The sequence below is a fragment of the Gymnoscopelus microlampas genome (assembly GCF_963454915.1).
Source record: "Gymnoscopelus microlampas genome assembly, chromosome: 6".
NCBI lineage: Eukaryota > Metazoa > Chordata > Actinopteri > Myctophiformes > Myctophidae > Gymnoscopelus > Gymnoscopelus microlampas.
Genome location: NC_139943.1, coordinates 58,285,794 through 58,305,354, shown reverse-complemented (window position 1 = coordinate 58,305,354; position 19,561 = coordinate 58,285,794). Strand labels below are relative to the sequence as shown.

At 44.0% G+C, this 19,561-nt stretch overlaps 1 protein-coding gene across 1 annotated transcript in view; it reads left to right on the top strand.

The window, feature by feature from the left end:
* The window catches only part of LOC311047081 (NACHT, LRR and PYD domains-containing protein 3-like), a gene marked incomplete at its 3' end in the record, with an annotated part of 109,565 nt that overhangs the window by 29,366 nt on the left and 60,638 nt on the right, over positions 1-19,561 (top strand). The window contains exons 4-5 of the mRNA XM_084059666.1: positions 1,185-1,255; positions 14,865-16,701. Coding sequence (XP_083915792.1) covers positions 1,185-1,255; positions 14,865-16,701 — 1,908 coding nt within the window. The remainder of the gene's footprint in view (positions 1-1,184; positions 1,256-14,864; positions 16,702-19,561) is intronic.

The window sequence follows — 19,561 nt, the reverse complement described above, 5'->3', positions numbered from 1 at the left end:
GCCGATTTGTGCAAAACACATTTTTTTATATTACTTTTTGATATATTTATAGATTTTATCCAAACATCACGCAAATCGGTACACAGTATCTCTGCAGTCATGTGATCAATACAGATCTGTCCGATTTTCCATATTCCATCCTGATTGGCTAAGATTTGCTTCTAAAGTTTGCAGGATTGGTTTGTTCTGAACAAAATGCCTCAAATCCTCAACACAACCTGCGATTTCTGTGAAATTGTGCACGCACATTCCCAGTAGGCCGAGGAAGAAATGCCACTTGAAAAAGTTCAAATCAGCCTCATGGTGGCGCTATAACAGGCCAATTTGCATTTTTACCTATAACTGCACCGACATGCATGAAACTTTGCAAGCACTCTCCCTAGAGGCCAAGGAAAAACCTTTGCCATGCATTTTTCACATCTGCCTTTTAGAGCGCCACCAGGAGGCTGACTGCCACCAGGAGGCTGACTTTTGTAAAACAAATGTTTTGCTATTACTCCTTCACATTCTGTCCAAGAATCACGCAAATCGGTACACAGCATCTCTATAGTCATGTGATCAAGATGGAAGTGTCTGATATTTCATATTCGATCCTAATTGGCTAACATTGGCTACCGAAGTTTGCAGGATAGGTCTGTTTGAACAAAATGCCTCAAATCATGAACGCAACTTGCGACTTCTGTGCAATTTTGCACACACATTCCCACTAGGCCGAGGAAGAAATGCCACCCTTTTCACATTGGCCTGTTATAGCGCCACCAGCAGGTCTAATTTAGCTATACAATTTTTTTGAACAAAATGCCTCAAATCATGAATGCAGTGACCGATTGCCGTGCAAGGCCTAAGCAGAAATGGGGCCCCTTTTCACATTGGCTTATTATAGCGCCATCAGGAGGCCACAATAACCTACCTGACCTGGCGGAGACCTGTGCTCCGAGGAGCACTTTTTCTAGTTCAAGCATAATTTTACTAGTTCAGTGTTTACTATAGAACTAGTACTCAACTAGTCTGTTACCGTCCATCACTAGTTACAGTACAAGCTTCAGGTAATCACCATACTGAACCTGGTTGGTTGTGTGTGTGTGTGTGTGTGTGTGTGTGTGTGTGTGTGTGTGTGTGTGTGTGTGTGTGTGTGTGTGTGTGTGTGTGTGTGTGTGTGTGTGTGTGTGTGTGTGTGTCCACAGAGACAGGAACAGCAGTACTGAGGATCCATCCAGGGGTTCAGTTTGTAACCATCCCACCAGCATTGCACAAAGTAAAGCCTGATGTATTTGCGTGCCCGCGCACTTTTTCAATTGATTAATTCTTATTAACATTAACATGGCCACATGGTTTACTGCAGGGCTTGTAAGCATTGATAGGCTAACTGTACATTCATTTTATGAATTACAATCTAACTCCAAAGCAAAACAGACCGACTGCTGCAGCTGGCCAGCGTTGCCAGATTTTGCCAGAGAAATAAGCAACCAGGTCTATGAAAACAAGCCCAGAAGAAGCAACTAAGCCACATGAGCACTTAAATCTATACATACATTGAAAATGTATGTATAGATTTGAAAATAGCAGATCTACAAGCTCACAACGCGTCGTGATGCGACACATGTGGAATGTTTTTTAGACTGGTGTGGTGGTCCCTGGCACAAAATATTTACAGATGAGGGGTCCGTCAACAAACACATTAATTTGGAGGTCCTTGACATGACAACTTTTGAGTTGCCACTGGTTTAAACAACATTTATGAAGGAAGCCCACATAAGCAACTACACTATACACTAAACCCGCAATATTTACAAGCAATTTTACAGAAAAACAAGCGAAAAGTCGCTTATAATAAGCAGACATAGCAACGCTGCTCCCGCTTCTTGCACGCCAGCTGTGTAAAGTAACTAAGTACATTTACTCAAGTACTGTACTTAAGTACAATTTTGAGACACAATTATTTGAAAACATTAGTTATAGTTACTTTGTAGATTTAGATTATTATACTATACATTACCCACTTCAGCCCTATACATTTTGGCCATTTGAAAATAACAGATCTACAAGCTCACAATGCGTTGCGAGCGACACATTGTGAGCTTGTAGATTTTCAAAAATATTTTTATACATTTGAAAACTTGAAATGGTACATTCTGCATAATGAGTACTTTTATTTTTTATACTTAAGAAGGTAACGTACTTTATACTTAGTATTTTATACATTTGTACTTTTACTCAAGTACAGTCACGGCACGGCGACCAATTCTGTACATTGATGTACTCACCATAGATCAGTGTTTATCAACCGCGGTACATGGTACACTTTTGTACCGCGGGTACTTGCGAGGTGTACCGTGAGCCAGAGACGTGCAGAGAGATTTGGAGAGGCAGGGGTTGGAATTTCAAAAGGGCACATGCACGGACACATGCACGCGCGCGAAATTTTGCGGATATCCGTCGGATTCGGGTACTTTTTTACCCGTTTTTTGTTACTTTATTTCGGTTTTAGGGTTAGGGGTAGGGTTAGGTAAGGGTTATATATATATAATACTTTTTTTTTTTTTTAACTTTTTTTAATAATTTTTTTTATTGGTGGCTTTGGATAAAACATTGGTGGCTATAGCCACCGAAGCCCCCGCCTAAAGACGCCACTTATTCTTCTGTATAATGAGTACTTTTACTTAAGTAAAGAAATTGAGTACTTTTCCCACCACTGCTGCTGACACAGAGAGAGAGAGCGAGAGAGAGATATATATAGGCTCCTGCTTGACAAGTAATTTCAAATTAACAGCTATATATATATTTTTTTGTCCATACATACCTAATCTGTCTCAAACAATTGGTCCGTGTTCTGCGTGTATTCACTGCGTTCAGTTGTGCCCTCAGTTAGGTTTCGATTGTGTATAATATACTTCGTTTGCCGGGCGGTATCGCGCACCCAAAAAATAGCCGATCTACAAGCTCACAATGCCTGGCGTTGCGACGCGTTGTGAGCTTGTAAATCAACTATAAATATAGCTGCAAGCAGCAATGAGCGGTTTCGAGAATAATGGCAGACTGGCAGACTGTGACAGAGTGGCAGACTGGCAGACTGTGACAGATTGGCAGACTGGCAGACTGTGACAGAGTGGCAGACTGGCAGACTGGCAGACTGTGACAGACTGTGGCAGACTGGCAGACTGGCAGACAGACAGACTGTGGCAGACTGGCAGACTGGCAGACAGACAGACAGACAGACAGACAGTGACAGAGTGGCCGACTGGCAGACTGGCAGACTGTGACAGAGTGGCAGACTGGCAGACTGTGACAGAGTGGCAGACTGGCAGACTGGCAGACTGTGACAGAGTGGCAGACTGGCAGACTGGCAGACTGTGACAGAGTGGCAGACTGGCACTGAGACAGACTGTGACAGAGTGGCAGACTGGCAGACTGGCAGACAGACAGACAGTGACAGAGTGGCAGACTGGCAGACTGTGACAGAGTGGCAGACTGTGACAGAGTGGCAGACTGGCAGACAGACAGACTGTGACAGAGTGGCAGAGTGGCAGACTGGCAGACTGGCAGACAGACAGACAATGACAGAGTGGCAGACTGGCAGACAGACAGACAGTGACAGAGTGGCAGACTGGCAGACAGACAGACAGACAGACAGACAGACAGACAGACAGTGACAGAGTGGCAGACTGGCAGACAGACAGACAGTGACAGAGTGAGAGAGAGAAAGAGAGAGAGAGAGAGAGAGAGAGAGAGAGGAAAGAGAGAGAGAGAGAGAGAGAGAGAGAGAGAGAGAGAGAGAGAGAGCGAGAGAGAGAGAGAGAGAGAGAAAAGAAAGAGAGAGAGAGAGGGAGAGAGAGAGAGAGAGAGAGAGAGGGAGAGAGAGAGAGGCAGTGAGAAAGAGAGGCAGTAAGAGAGAGAGCGAGAGAGAAGAAGTGAACATGCATTAATTAACAAAGTCATGATTTTTGTTCAGTAAATTATATTTGGACCGGTTAAATTGAGGTTTGAACCAGGGACCTATAGACTTGTGGGTAGACAGTGTAAAGGATAAGGATACTTCCAGGTCCGTTCATGAAAGTCCTTGCGGTCTTGTTTCCAATGAGGGCCTGTGAGCAATTAGGGGTTAAAAGTCTTGCTCAGGGACAAATTTCATTTCATCGACACATTTGCTGACCTGGCCTGGAATCGTACCTGGGGCAACCAGGGCCTCTGGCTCCCTAGGTGGGCTCACTAACCACTCAGCTATGGCCACAGTACAGACTGAGCCATTGGATAGACAGAATTGGATTTCATATGTGGTAAGTTATCATACAGCATGGGTTGCTTATTATATACATACAAGCTCATAACGCGTCACATTGTAGATCGGCTGTATGTGGTTACTGTAGGTGTTGTATTAATAATTACATCTGCAAAGTAACAAGTAACTAAAGCTGTCATCTGCTGTAATTGCAGTAGAGTAGAGTAGTAAAGTAAAAGTACCTAAAAATTGTACTGTGCATGTGGCAGGTGTGATTGGTGATGAGTGAGAGGGGTGGATCCAATCCATGGGAATAGGGGGAATTCCAAATGATGATCACCTCAACGCATTGTTGGGGACAGGGATCGAACCAGCGACCTATGGATTCACAGGCTGCCTCTCTTCTCATTGAGCTAGAGATATGGCCTCCCTGATGGTGTCTGTTGACACTCTCACACTCTACTGGTGGAGCTATTGAATCGACAGCATCAGATAGTGAGAAAGGAGAATCCAACAACACAAAACAAAAGGGCAAATGAATTACGTCATACATTGAAAATAACTACTTTCAAGTATGCATTTCTCGTTATCTTTAACAATTGCACATGCATTGATACAGTCATGTTGTGTGCAATGCAATTGAGTTGAGGTCTGCATGAGGTGAGATTTGAACCAGCGACCCTGTGGTATCAAGGCAGATGATTAAGCCATTGGGCCAACAGACCCGAACTGATGAAAAAGGAGTTCACACACATGACACACTTTCACGCAAATTGCTCAGAAATGCTGGATTTAAATGTTTTTCAAACTGCTCAAAATTGCAGACAATCTAAGGGCGGAGCTTACTGGTCAAAGTGATAGATATGTTCCTCATTGATACAGTCATGTTGTGTGCAATGCAATTATAATGAAGTCTACCTGAGGTGGGATTCGAACCAGCAACCCTGTGGTTTCAAGGCAGATGATTAAGCTATCAAGCTATTGAACCTACACACCTGAACTAGTGAAAAGGGAGTTCAAACACATGACACACTTTCACGCAAATTGCTCAGAAATCCTGGATTTAAATGTTTTTCAAACTGCTCAAAATTGCAGACAATCTAAGGGCAGAGCTTACTGGTCAAAGTGATACATGTGTTCCTCATGAGTCAAGGCACATGTGTAAGCAGGTTTAACGGCTGTCGGCCAAACGAGGCATGACTTTTGCCTGTTTAAAGTTTGCATTTTCAAAAAATTGCTATAGCGCCCCCCTTTGACCAATTGGAGTAAGATTGGTTTCAGTGATACTTGGAATGACCTTCTACAATATTGCAAAGTGTCAAACAAATGCGAGTCTGCATGTATGTTTTAGGGGCAGATGAATAATTGTCATAAAACTGCAATTTTCATTGGCTTATAAAAAGCTTAACGTTTTCACTTATGGAAAATCTGCTTGCTCACGTCTGTCGGCATTGGTCATTCATTGATACAGTCATGTTGTGTGCAATGCAATTGAGTTGAGGTCTGCATGAGGTGAGATTTGAACCGGCGACCCTCTGGTATCAAGGCAGATGATTAAGCCATTGGGCCAACAGACCCGAACTGATGAAAAGGGAGTTCACACACATGACACACTTTCACGCAAATTGCTCAGAAATAGTGGATTTAAATGTTTTTCAAACTGCTCAAAATTGCAGACAATCTAAGGGCGGAGTTTACTGGTTAACAATTGCACATGTATTCATTGATACAGTCATGTTGTGTGCAATGCAATTATAATGAATTCTACATGACGTGGGATTCGAACCAGGAACCCTGTGGTTTCAAGGCAGATGATTAAGCCATTGGGCCAACAGACCTGTACTAGTGAAAAGGGAGTTTACACACATGACACACTTTCACGCAAATTGCTCAGAAATCCTTGGTTTAAATGTTTTTTCAAACTGCTCAATATATTTCGGAATGGAAACTAGTGGAAAATAGTCGATCTACAAGCTCACAACGCGTTGCTATCTAAAAAGGTGTGAGATTGTAGATCGGCTATTTTCACAAGAAAGTATGTCATACATAAAAAACAACTACTCTCAAAAGCATTTCGTGTTATTGTCTAAACATTGCACATGTCTGAATTAACAGGGTCATGTTTTGTACAATGCAATTTAAATGTGAACTGTAATAAGTGGGATTCGAACCAGGGACCTTTGGCACATGAGACTCACACATACTGGTGGAGCTATCCAATACACAGCCTTAGACAGTGAAAAGGGAGAATCCAACAAAACAAAACAAAAGCGCGAATGAAGTACGTCATACATTGAAAATAACTACTTTCAAGTATTCATTTCTCGTCATCTTTAACAATTGCACATGTATTCATTGATATAGTCATGTTGTGTGCAATGCAATTATAATTAAGACTACCTGAGGTGGGATTCGAACCGGCTACCCTATGGTTTCAAGGCAGATGATTAAGCGATCAAGCTATTGAACCAACACACCTGAACCTGTGAAAAAGGGCCTCAAACATGTATTTGACACAGTTTCATGCAAATTGCTCAGAAATCCTGGATTTAAATGTTTTTCAAACTGCTCAAAATTGCAGACAATCTAAGGGCAGAGCTTACTGGTCAAAGTGATACATGTGTTCCTCATGAGTCAAGGCACATGTGTAAGCAGGTTTAACGGCTGTCGGCCAAACGAGGCATGACTTTTGCCTGTTTAAAGTTTGCATTTTCAAAAAATTGCTATAGCGCCCCCCTTTGACCAATTGGAGTAAGATTGGTTTCAGTGATACTTGGAAGGACCCTCTACAAGTGATTTTTTTACTGCTTTTTACTGCTTTTCATAGAATTCGAAATGGTGGGAGATCTAAAGGTCAGAGGTCAAAAGTCAAACAGCGAAAGTTGTTAGGCATGAGGAGACGCATGTGTGTATCGAAGTTTCATGGCTGTAGGTCGAACAGGGCATGAGCTGTACCTGTTCAAAGTTGGCATATTTCAATTGAGTGCTACAGCGCCACCCTTTGGCCAATGGTTGTGAGTTTCGGGTTTTCGCCGTTTGGCATAGCCCTCTACCATATTGCCGAATTTCATAAAAAGTGACCACGCGGTTAGGCCAGAACTGGCAAATACGGCGGAAGAATAATAATAATAAATATAGCTGCAAGCAGCAATTAGCGGTTTCGAGAATAATGGCAGACTGGCAGACTGTGACAAGAGTGGCAGACTGGCAGACTTTGACAGAGTGGCAGACTGGCAGACTGGCAGACTGGCAGACTTTGACAGAGTGGCAGACTGGCAGACTGTGACAGAGTGGCAGACTGGCAGACTGGCAGACTGTGACAGACTGTGGCAGACTGGCAGCCTGGCAGACAGACAGACTGTGGCAGACTGGCAGACTGGCAGACAGACAGACAGACAGTGACAGAGTGGCAGACTGGCAGACTGTGACAGACTGGCAGACTGGCAGACTGTGACAGAGTGGCAGACAGACAAACAGACAGACTGTGACAGAGTGGCAGAGTGGCAGACTGGCAGACAGACAGACAGTGACAGAGTGGCAGACTGGCAGACTGGCAGACAGACAGACTGTGGCAGACTGGCAGACTGGCAGACAGACAGACAGACAGTGACAGAGTGGCAGACTGGCAGACAGACAGACAGACTGTGACAGAGTGGCAGACTGGCAGACAGACAGACAGACAGTGACAGAGTGGCAGACTGGCAGACAGACAGACAGTGACAGAGTGGCAGACAGGCAGACAGACAGACTGTGACAGAGTGACAGAGTGACAGAGTGGCAGACTGGCAGACAGACAGACAGACAGACAGTGACAGAGTGGCAGACTGGCAGACAGACAGACAGTGACAGAGTGGCAGACAGGCAGACAGACAGACTGTGACAGAGTGAGAGAGAGAGAGAAAGAGAGAGAGAGAGAGAGAGAGAGAGAGAGAGAGAGAGAGAGAGAGAGAGAGAGAGAGAGAGAGAGAGAGAGAGAGCAAAGTGCACATGTCTGAATTAACAGGGTCATGTTTTGCATAATGCAATTTAAATGTAAACTGTGACAAGTGGGGTTTGAGCCGTGGACCTTTGGCACATGAGACTAACACTGTATTGATCAAGCTATTCAATCCACAGCCTTGGTCAGTGAGAAGGGAGAATCCAACAAAACAAAACAAAACAAAAGAGGGAATGAAGTACATCATACATTGAAAACAACTACTCCCAATAAGCGTTTCATTTAACAATTGCATGTTTATTCATTGATACAGTCATGTTGTGTGTAATGCAATTGAGTTGAGGTCTGCATGAGGTGAGATTTGAACCGGCGACGCTCTGGTATCAAGGCAGATGATTAAGCCATTGGGCCAACAGACCCGAACTGATGAAAAGGGAGTTCACACACATGACACACTTTCACGCAAATTGCTCAGAAATACTGGATTTAAATGTTTTTCAAACTGCTCAAAATTGCAGACAATCTAAGGGCGGAGTTTACTGGTTAACAATTGCACATGCATTCATTGATACAGTCATGTTGTGTGCAATGCAATTATAATGAATTCTACATGACGTGGGATTCGAACCAGGAACCCTGTGGTTTCAAGGCAGATGATTAAGCCATTGGGCCAACAGACCTGTACTAGTGAAAAGGGAGTTCACACACATGACACACTTTCACTTTGCTCAGAAATCCTTGGTTTAAATGTTTTTCAAACTGCTCAATATATTTCGGAATGGAAACTAGTGGAAAATAGTCGATCTACAAGCTCACAACGCGTTGCTATCTAAAAAGGTGTGAGATTGTAGATCGGCTATTTTCACAAGAAAGTATGTCATACATAAAAAAAAACTACTCTCAAAAGCATTTCGTGTTATTGTCTAAACATTGCACTTGTCTGAATTAACAGGGTCATGTTTTGTACAATGCAATTTAAATGTGAACTGTAATAAGTGGGATTCGAACCAGGGACCTTCGGCACATGAGACTCACACTCTACTGGTGGAGCTATCCAATACACAGCCTTAGACAGTGAAAAGGGAGAATCCAACAAAACAAAACAAAAGCGCGAATGAAGTACGTCATACATTGAAAATAACTACTTTCAAGTATGCATTTCTCGTCATCTTTAACAATTGCACATGTATTCATTGATATAGTCATGTTGTGTGCAATGCAATTATAATTAAGTCTACCTGAGGTGGGATTCGAACCGGCTACCCTATGGTTTCAAGGCAGATGATTAAGCGATCAAGCTATTGAACCAACACACCTGAACCTGTGAAAAAGGGCCTCAAACATGTATTTGACACAGTTTCATGCAAATTGCTCAGAAATCCTGGATTTAAATGTTTTTCAAACTGCTCAAAATTGCAGACAATCTAAGGGCAGAGCTTACTGGTCAAAGTGATACATGTGTTCCTCATGAGTCAAGGCACATGTGTAAGCAGGTTTAACGGCTGTCGGCCAAACGAGGCATGACTTTTGCCTGTTTAAAGTTTGCATTTTCAAAAAATTGCTATAGCGCCCCCCTTTGACCAATTGGAGTAAGATTGGTTTCAGTGATACTTGGAAGGACCCTCTACAATATTGCAAAGTGTCAAACAAATGTGAGTCTGCATGTATGTGTTAGGGGCAGATGAATAATTTTAAAAAAGCTGCAATTTTCATTGGCTTATAAAAGCTTAACGTTTTCACTTATGGAAAATCCGCTTGGTTACGTCTGTCGGCATTGGTCCAAAGTTCATGTGTATACAGTTTCGTACAGATTGCTCATAAATCCCAGGAGGAGTAGGCTTTTTACTGCTTTTTACTGCTTTTCATAGAATTCGAAATGGTGGGAGATCTAAAGGTCAGAGGTCAAAAGTCAAACAGTGAAAGTTGTTAGGCATGAGGAGACGCATGTGTGTATCGAAGTTTCATGGCTGTAGGTCGAACAGGGCATGAGCTGTACCTGTTCAAAGTTGGCATTTTCAATTGAGTGCTACAGCGCCACCCTTTGGCCAATGGTTGTGAGTTTCGGGTTTTCGCCGTTTGGCATAGCCCTCTACCATATTGCCGAATTTCATAAGAAGTGACCAGGCGGTTAGGCCAGAACTGGCAAAACCGGCGGAAGAATAATGAACTCTTACAGATGTAATAGGGTTCGAAGCCTGATAGGCTCTCGAAACCTAATAATGAAAGCCAAGGAATGCAATAAGGCTTCGAGCCTATTGGCCTCGAAACCTTAATTCTGCGCGAGCACTGCACGGCACGGGGCTCAATTAAGTAAGCTTTACTGCAGGTGCAAGGCCAACGGGCGCACGCAGGGGTTTCTACAGTAAAGTTTACAGTCAGAGGAGACAAGGGCACTTTTTACCGACAGACAAAAGGGCAGGGGCTCAAGCCCCCTTTGATGTCTATGTGTGCACATGCATGCCGTGAGCTTTGAAGAACGTGTGAAACCAGCCCCTCGAGAACAATGGCGCGTCCGTCAATCGATACGGCCGTCATCCGGACCGTTTCACACTCAACCACGCCCGAGTCCATTCAGTGTAGCCGCTACACTGAATATTTGCATTCCTATGGGTGATCACTGTGATCATCACCCATAGGAATGCAAATATGTTGTTAATATTACTGTATAAAAGGGGCACAGGGTACATGCTTTGGCACTCAGTATTATTACTACAAGATGATGAGAGGGGTGCAATACGTTAGTCCGACAGCGCATTCCTCCGACAGCGCAGTGCTCCGACATTAAACAGTAAACCCGAACCAAACCCGCACCCTAACCGCACGCGGATGCCACATAGTCGGAGAAAAGGTCTGTCGGATTAACGCATGCCTCCCGATGAGAGCTCCACCAGCAAAGAAGAGATGCACCCAGGGCCAGAAGACGCTAAATTTCGCCCTCATCAGCAAGACATTGCCGCTGCCAGATCCTCCTGCAAGCAGCGCTGACGGTGTGTCCGGGCCACCGCGACCTGCCGACGAGCTGGCCTCACAGGGCAGCTGCAAAAGCAGCACACACAACAGCGCCGCCGCCAGCGTCCTCGCCGTGCCGCCGGGAACAACAACGGCGACAAGCAAGACGACTACAGCCAGACTGTACCGTGATGACTACATCAAGTTTGGCTTCACTTTTATGGGGGACCCATCTAATCCTATTCCACTGTGCATCGTGTGCGGAGACAAGCTCGTAAACAGTGCTATGGTTCCCAGTAAGTTGAAACGTCACCTTGAGGCCCACCATGGAGAAATCGCCACAAAGGACAAAGACTATTTTGTGAGTTTTAAAGTATTTTTTCTAAAAAGGACTCAAGTTTCAAACAAAGACATTTGTACTGGCTTAACACTAGCATGACTGAGGTTTCATTTATACCTACACAGCCTGAAATACGATCATTTTGATCCCCAAATAAGGCTATCCTATTGGCTACTGTCTCACCTCTGTGCTCCAGACTAGCTCACAGCTTCTCCCCCAAACCGTGGGGGGTTCCATTGTCTTCTAAATAGCCATTAACATCTCAATTGCACTCTGCTCAGTCAGTGAACCCACATAATGTTGTTGTTGTAGGCAGGCACAACGCACAAACATTATAAAATAGTATTATAAAATGTAATGGTAACTGCAGATTCTGTATGTAAAATCTTTATAAAAAAAAGCGTATAAAACAGCGCAATCTGTAGCGTCACATTAAACTCTTCAGTGAAACATGGAGCCTATTAACGCTGAAGCCACTGTCTTATTACGTGACTATCTCCATTGTCCAAAACACATGGATATCTCTTGACAAACCAATATTATTATTATTCATTCATAATAATAATATTCACATTATTTTCCGAGCGTAAAGCTCTCATTCTATCAGCTGTCCACGTCGCTCACAAACGTGTCTCCTCTCCTCCTCCCTTCAGCGCAACAAGTGAACACATTGCTATGTTCCACAAATGTGCTCATTCTTGCTCTACTCCTGCGCTAAATATCTGATTTACAAACATAACACAGTCGCTGCTTCACGAACCATCTGCTTGTAGATCAGAATCAGATCTGTTGGCCCAGCATTTTAAAACTTCGCGATCTGTAGCGCACACTCTGTACACTGCAGTGAAATGGGTTGCCAAATCTTGCGAGGGAAATAAGCATTCAGGTCTATGAAAATGTTACTGCATGCGTTGTGCCCCGAGAAAACACTGAGGCATGAAACCATTAGATTGTAAATGGGGTTTATAGCCGACGCTAATTTGCAACCCCAGTCCCTGGTTAGACCTTTCTATATGAATATTTACCTAATAAAAATAATTTACAAAAGGACATGCATGAAGCTCTAATCTAAACAAGTATGAAAAGATATTTATATCTGCAAAGTAATTAAAGTTTTCAAATAATTGTAGTGGAGTAAAAGTACAAGATTTGCCTCTGAGCTGTAGTGGAGTAGAAAATTATTATTACCATTATAATGTAATAATAATAATAATAATAATAATAATAATAATAATAGTAATAATAATAATAATAATAATAATAATAATAGAAAGACGTGGAAAAACAAGCCCAAAGTCGCTTATAATAAGCAGACATGGCAACATAGACTCGTTGCGAAGCAGCTGTATGCTCGTCTACGGGGCGCTCTGTGGGGGGTCTGGAGGTGTCAACTACTTGAGTTGAGGGGAGAAAGGGTGAGAGCGGTCAATGTAGCCAAAATATAACGGCTGGGATGGTATATATGGTATATATTTCATATTTATAATAAGTTTCAGAAAAAAAAAAAAACGGAGATGATTTGAAACAAATATTTAGGAAAAGTCATGAAAGGGGAACTCTCCCAGAGCTTCATGAGAGAAGTTAATCCACTTTAAATTCTCAAAATCGGTCAGAATGATGGCTTAGTCATGCAAGTGTTAAAAAGTGTTTTTTTTTTCTTTCTAAAACAGTTTCACACTAAGACTATTGAGGCCAATTTCTCCTATATATATTTTTTTAAATCTTTTTGAGTTTTTAAAGTATTTTTCTTGGGAAGGTGAATCCAACTCCTCTGTTCATTGCAATGACAAGTTTATATATTTGTAGGCCAAATTGAACATGTGTGTGCTGTTTTTTAGTTCAAGGTTTCTTTATTATGACATCAAAGCAAAACAAGTTGTTTCCAAGTATGTTTCCAAAAATAAATCGGTGAAACTGAGGCACTGTCTCTTTCCTTTTTTTTCATCTTCTCCATTCATTGCACTGACCCAAGTTTATATATTTGTAGGCCAAAGACATTTTGTAATGTTCAAGGTTTCTTTATTACATCTTGTGTACATGAGAGTAAATATTATATATATATATATATATATATATATATATATATATATATATATATATATATATATATATATATATATATATATATATATATATATATATATATATACGCACCATATATCTAGGTGTACTCTGGGATATTTTGGCTAAGCCAGGTGTACCTTGGCACCAAAAAGGTTGATAAACACTGCCATAGATGTCCCTTCAACGTCCAAAAATCTCCATTTATTATCATCATTTCCAGTTGATTTCCAGTTCATTCATTAATCCACCATCTCTTATTTCCGTGTTTTTAACGTGGAAATAGTGTTGCCAGTTATGCGAGAGAGAAACAAGCAACCAGGTCTATGAATACATGCGCAAACGCATCGCTTAAAAAGCATACTTGGCTTGTTAAGCGATAACCAGTGTTGCCAGGTTTTGTGCGAAAGAAACAAGCAACCATGCAGACTTGACAAGGGGTGGGAGAGCCCGGCAACCCCTAGCCGTAGCGTGGGGGAGTGCAGACTCCCCTGTGATACCTGGGCCAGGCATCACTGATATATATAAACATATATATGATATATATATATATATATATATATATATATATATATATATATATATATATATATATATATATATATATATATTTATATATACATAAATATATACATATATACATATGTATATGTATACATATGTATATACATACACACAAATCCACGGAGCGCTGCCCTGTATGCAACCATTGCTGCGGTGTCAGATTCAGTCAGCTGCTGCTGTGGTGTCAGTCAGCTGCAGTCCCTGATGCGTGTCCCAAATCACACGTCACTTACTGCTCACGTTACTCTTTTACCTGCTTTTTACTAACTTTTACAAACACAAAGATGTACAGAAAATCGGGACGAACCACCTACGTCAGGTGCCAGTAGTTTAGGGCTGCTCTGGTAACTTCAACAGACGGACGGAACCGCAGCAGCAGCTGACTGACACCGCAGCAATGGTTGCACCACCTACAGTGCAGCGCTCCGTGGATCCGTGTGTATATATATATACATGAATATGTCATTAATGTATGTGTTGCCCCCAAAAAACTGACATGATGTAAATAATAAATACATGTAATACATAATAACTCACTAATTAATACAACTATAAACTTCCAAAACTGCAACTGTTTTTTGTATATGAATGAATACATAAAAAAAATACATAAATGCATAGGTATACTAGTCAAAGAGTTTTGTTGTTTTGGTTGTTGTTGCCTTTTTGAGTTGTTTCAGAGTCAGAGTGTCTTTTATGTACGTTTGATCCTGTTTTTACTCTGGGAATGTAAATTATAAATCATATATTTCCATAGGATATAAAGTGTTTAAAATCGATGAACTGTTGTGTTCCAGTGGATGTCAGTCTGCAGGGGTTTTTAAAGCCCTATAAGACCAGTCTGACACAGAGGTCAGAAGGTCAGAGAGAAGACATCACTGGTTCAGGACCTGGAACCTCCTTAAACAAGATCTACACAACGCTCTACCTCATACAGGGAGACAGTGAAGGGGTTAATCAGCAACATGAGGTGTGGCAGCTTGAGAGAGCTTCCATGATGGAGAAGACCTTCCTTGACAACACAATCATGTGCTCTGACATCTTCAACCCCTTACCAGGCACGGAGACACCCTTCCAAAGAGTTCTGACAAAGGGCATCGCCGGAATTGGAAAAACATTCTCTGTGTACAAGTTCATTCTGGACTGGGCGGGGGGTGTGGCCAATCAACACATCCATCTCCTGATTCCGATCTCGTTCCGAGAGTTGAACTTGGTCAAAGATAAGCAGTACAGTCTTCTCACACTGATCCATGATTTCCATCCAACACTAAAGAAGCTCACAGCAGAGCATCTTAATGCCTGTAAGACTGTGTTCATCTTTGATGGTTTGGATGAAAGCAGAATTTCACTGAACTTCCACAACAATGACATTGTTTCTGATGTCACAGTGACATCATCAGTGGACGTGCTGTTGACAAACCTCATCAAGAGGAATCTACTTCCCTTAGCTTTCCTCTGGGTAACTACCAGACCTGCAGCAGCCAATCAGATCCCTCCTGCATGTGTTGACAGGGTGACAGAAGTACGAGGGTTCACAGACCCCCAGAAGGAGGAGTACTTCAGGAAGAGATTCAGTGATGAGAAGCTGGCCAGCAGAATCATCTCACACATTAACAAAACAAGGAGCCTCCACATCATGTGTCACATCCCACTCTTCTGTTGGATCGCTGCTACCGTTTTGGAGGACATGTTGAAGACAGACGAGAAAGGACAGCTGCCCACGACCCCGACTGAGATGTTCTGCCACTTCCTGTTGGTCCACACAAGGTGGAAGAAGCATAAGTATGATGAGACAGATGAGGTGAGTCAACAGCAGCTCATGAAGTCTGACTGGGAGGTTCTTCTGAAGCTGGGCAGGCTGGCGTTTGAACATCTGGAGAAAGGCAGCATCATGTTCTACCAAGAAGACCTGGAAGAGTGTAGCCTTGATGTCACAGAGGCCTCGCTGTACTCAGGAGTGTGCACAGAGATCTTCAAAAGTGAGAGCGTGCTCTTCCAGAGAAAGGTCTACAGCTTTGTTCATCTGAGCATTCAAGAGTTTCTGGCTGCAGTCTACCTGTTCCACTGTTTCACTGAGAAGAACATGAAGGTGCTGAAGTCATTCCTCGAAGAATCTGATCCTGAAAATGATGTTGATGGAGAAGAAGCTGACAACAGTCGCATGTCCCTGGATGACTTCCTGAAGAAAGCCATGTTCAAAGCTCTGACTAGTAAAAACGGCCACCTGGACCTCTTCGTCCGCTTCCTTCACGGCCTCTCACTGCAGTCCAATCAGAGTCTGTTAGGAGGCCTGCTGGGTCAGACAGAGAACAGTCCAAAGAGTATCCAGAGAGCCATCGACAACCTGAAGGAGATGAATGCTGATGGTGATGATGCCTCTCCTGACAGATGTATCAACATCTTCCACTGTTTGATGGAGATGAAGGATGAATCAGTACATCAGGAGATCCAACAGTACCTGAAGTCAGGGGACAAATCTAAGACACAACTGTCTGATACCCAGTGTTCAGCTCTGGCCTTCATGCTGCTGATGTCAGAGGAGGTTCTGGATGAGTTTGACCCGGACAAATACAACACATCTCCGGGGGGGCAATTGAGACTGCTCCCAGCTGTGAGGAACTGCAGAAAGGCTCGGTTAGTATTCATGTGAATTTTAACAAAATGGATGAAATCATACTAAAGCTGCAGTCAGTCAGTCATCACAACATGTTGACAATCTGTCATGCTGCCATTAAAGATTCAACTAAACTGTCAAGTTGAATCTTTATTTTCTAATTATGAATTACACAAATACTGCAAAAGATTAGTTTATAGACACAACATCTACAAAGGTATTATTAATATAATAATAACCTCTGTAGTAGTAATACTAGTAATAGTAGGCAGAGGTGGAAAGTAACTAAGTACATGTAGGCTACTCAAGTACTGTACTTAAGTACAATTTTCAGGTACTTTTACTTAACTGGAGTACTTATGATTTTCTATACTATTACTTCTAGTTACTACATCTCAGAGACAAATATTGTACTTTTTACTCCACTACCAATATTTGAAAACCCAGGGTTACGTATGTAACCCCGGTTTTATTAGTAGCGTAAGCAACTGCTTACTATGGGATATCATCGCCCCCTGGCGATCGCACAGAGCAACAACAGGACTCCCGGAACTCCAATGTCCATTGGATAAGGGTTGTGTGACGCAAAACCGGAAACCGGTAGTGGTATAAATACCACTGCGTCACATGAGCTCCGCCTCTGAAACCTTCTACTCTGCACGCTCAGAAGCACACAGAGGGGGTTAAAAACGTAAGCAGTTGCTTACGCTACTAATAAAACCGGGGTTACATACATAACCCTGGGTTATTATATCGTTAGCTTTAAGCAACTGCTTACTATGGGACACATACACTTCCCCCGGGGGAGCCCCCAGTTGTGACAATCCTTACCCACACGCTTGCCCAAGGCCTTAGGACCTGCCCCCGGCAGGACCCTGACCCCCAGGCACCCCAGACCCCTCGGGTCGGGACGCGCAGGACCTAAAAGGCAAGACCTTGACGGACAAAGTCCTGTCCCTGTCACCAGTACTGGATAAAACTTAGATTATCCAACCAGTGACAGAGAACCCAAGGCCTCCTCCTCCCCGGACCGTGCCTAGCCGGTCCCGGGAGGGCAAGGAAGGCCAGCCAGGTAGGAAGAGAAGCATTCCCTACCATGAAACTGGCTACTGCATACACACAGGGAGAAAAAAAACATGCCCCAAAGCAAGTTCACATTTCTCCACCCGTAGCCTAACACTGCACCCAGGATCGTGCGCGCCATCCGAGATGCCGCCACACCCAGGTCGCAGAAAGGTGCAAAAAGGTTGTGAGACGACCACTTAAGCTGTGACAGGGAGAGAGAGCACGCCCCCAGGCATGCCTCGCATTCCCTGCTGTAAGACCGGCTGCTGCACTCACCCAGGGAGAAACTTCATGCCCCAAGGCACTGTTCTACCTGGAGTCAGCTCCTACACCCAAGACTGTGCGCGCCATTTCAGACGCCGCCACGTCAAGGCTGTAGAAAGATGAAAGATACAAAGGTCGAGGGAGACGACCAGTTAGCCACGGAGCAGATCTCCTGCATCGACACCCCTTTGTAAAGGGCCCAAGATGCAGCCACGCTACGAGTAGAGTGGGCCCTCAGTCCCACTGGGATAGGGACCCCCCTACTCACGTATGCCATCCTCTGACCTCGGCCAAAGGTGACGAAAAGCTGAGACGACCCACGGCCCATGGCAGTCCTCTGACAGTAGAGCTTCAGAGCTCTCACTGGACAGAGACAATGTAACCGTCTATCCTTCGCCGAAGAAAACGGCGGAGGATGAAAAGCCCCCAGTTCCACTGGGGCCCTGGCAACTGCGCCGGTTTTGGACACGAAGGCCAAGTTTGGTTTCAACACAACCCTCTTGCCGTCGTCCGAAAACCACATGCAGTCCTCACTCACCGAGAGCGCCTGCATGTCACCGACGCGTTTTGCCGTACAAAGGGCCACCAGAAGTACCGTTTTGAAGCTCACGATCTTCAGATCTATGGTTTCAAAAGGTTCAAAGGGGGGCCGGCATAGTGTTTCCAGCACTACGGTCAGGTCCCACTTCGGGAACAAAGGTCTGTTCACTGGCCTAGCCCGCTTAGCACCGGCCATAAACCGTTGCACCAGCGGGTGCATGCCCACCGACTTGCCATCGAACCCATCGTGGCACACGGAGATAGCTGCCCATAGGTAACCCATAGGTCTAGTCTCTGGGGGTCCTTGTGGAACACCTCGTTCCCGCCTTGTCTCAGGAGGTTCCTGAACAGGGGGAGAGGCCACGGCTCGTCGTAAAGGAGGGGAGAGATCTCCCCTCCTTTCTCTGGAATCCAAGGATATCCCCACGAAGGTGGCTAGTTGGGACAGAATCAGAACGCTCTTCTGAGCGTTGATGGTGAAGCCCAGGGACTGCAGGTGCGCAATGGCCACCTTCGTGTGCCGTGCCACCTCCTCTCTGGAGTCCGCTGCCAGTATCCAGTCGTCTATATACGTCGCCAGACGCAGACCCTGCTGCCGCAGCGGGGCTAACACCGCTTCCGTGTATTTCACGAAAACCCTGGGGCTCAGTGACGTGCCGAACGGGAGCACCGTGTACTCGCAGACCTTGCCTTCGTAACCGAAGCGCAGGAACTTAGATTGGGACGTGTAAATAGGCATCCTTGAGGTCTATACTCGTCCACCAATCTCCCTGTCGTATTGTCTGCAACATCGTCGCCGTTGTGAGCATACGAAATTTGAAAAGCTTCAGGAATCTGTTCAAACCCTTCAGGTTTAGAATAGGTCTTATGCCCCCCCTTCTTTTTCACCAGGAAATACTCCGAATAATAACCCAGACGGTTCTGATCCGGAGTCAATTCTCTGATTGCACCCTTGCTCAGGAGAGCTGAAACCTCTTCCCTCAGCGTTATGGCGGCTTGGCCCGACGCGTA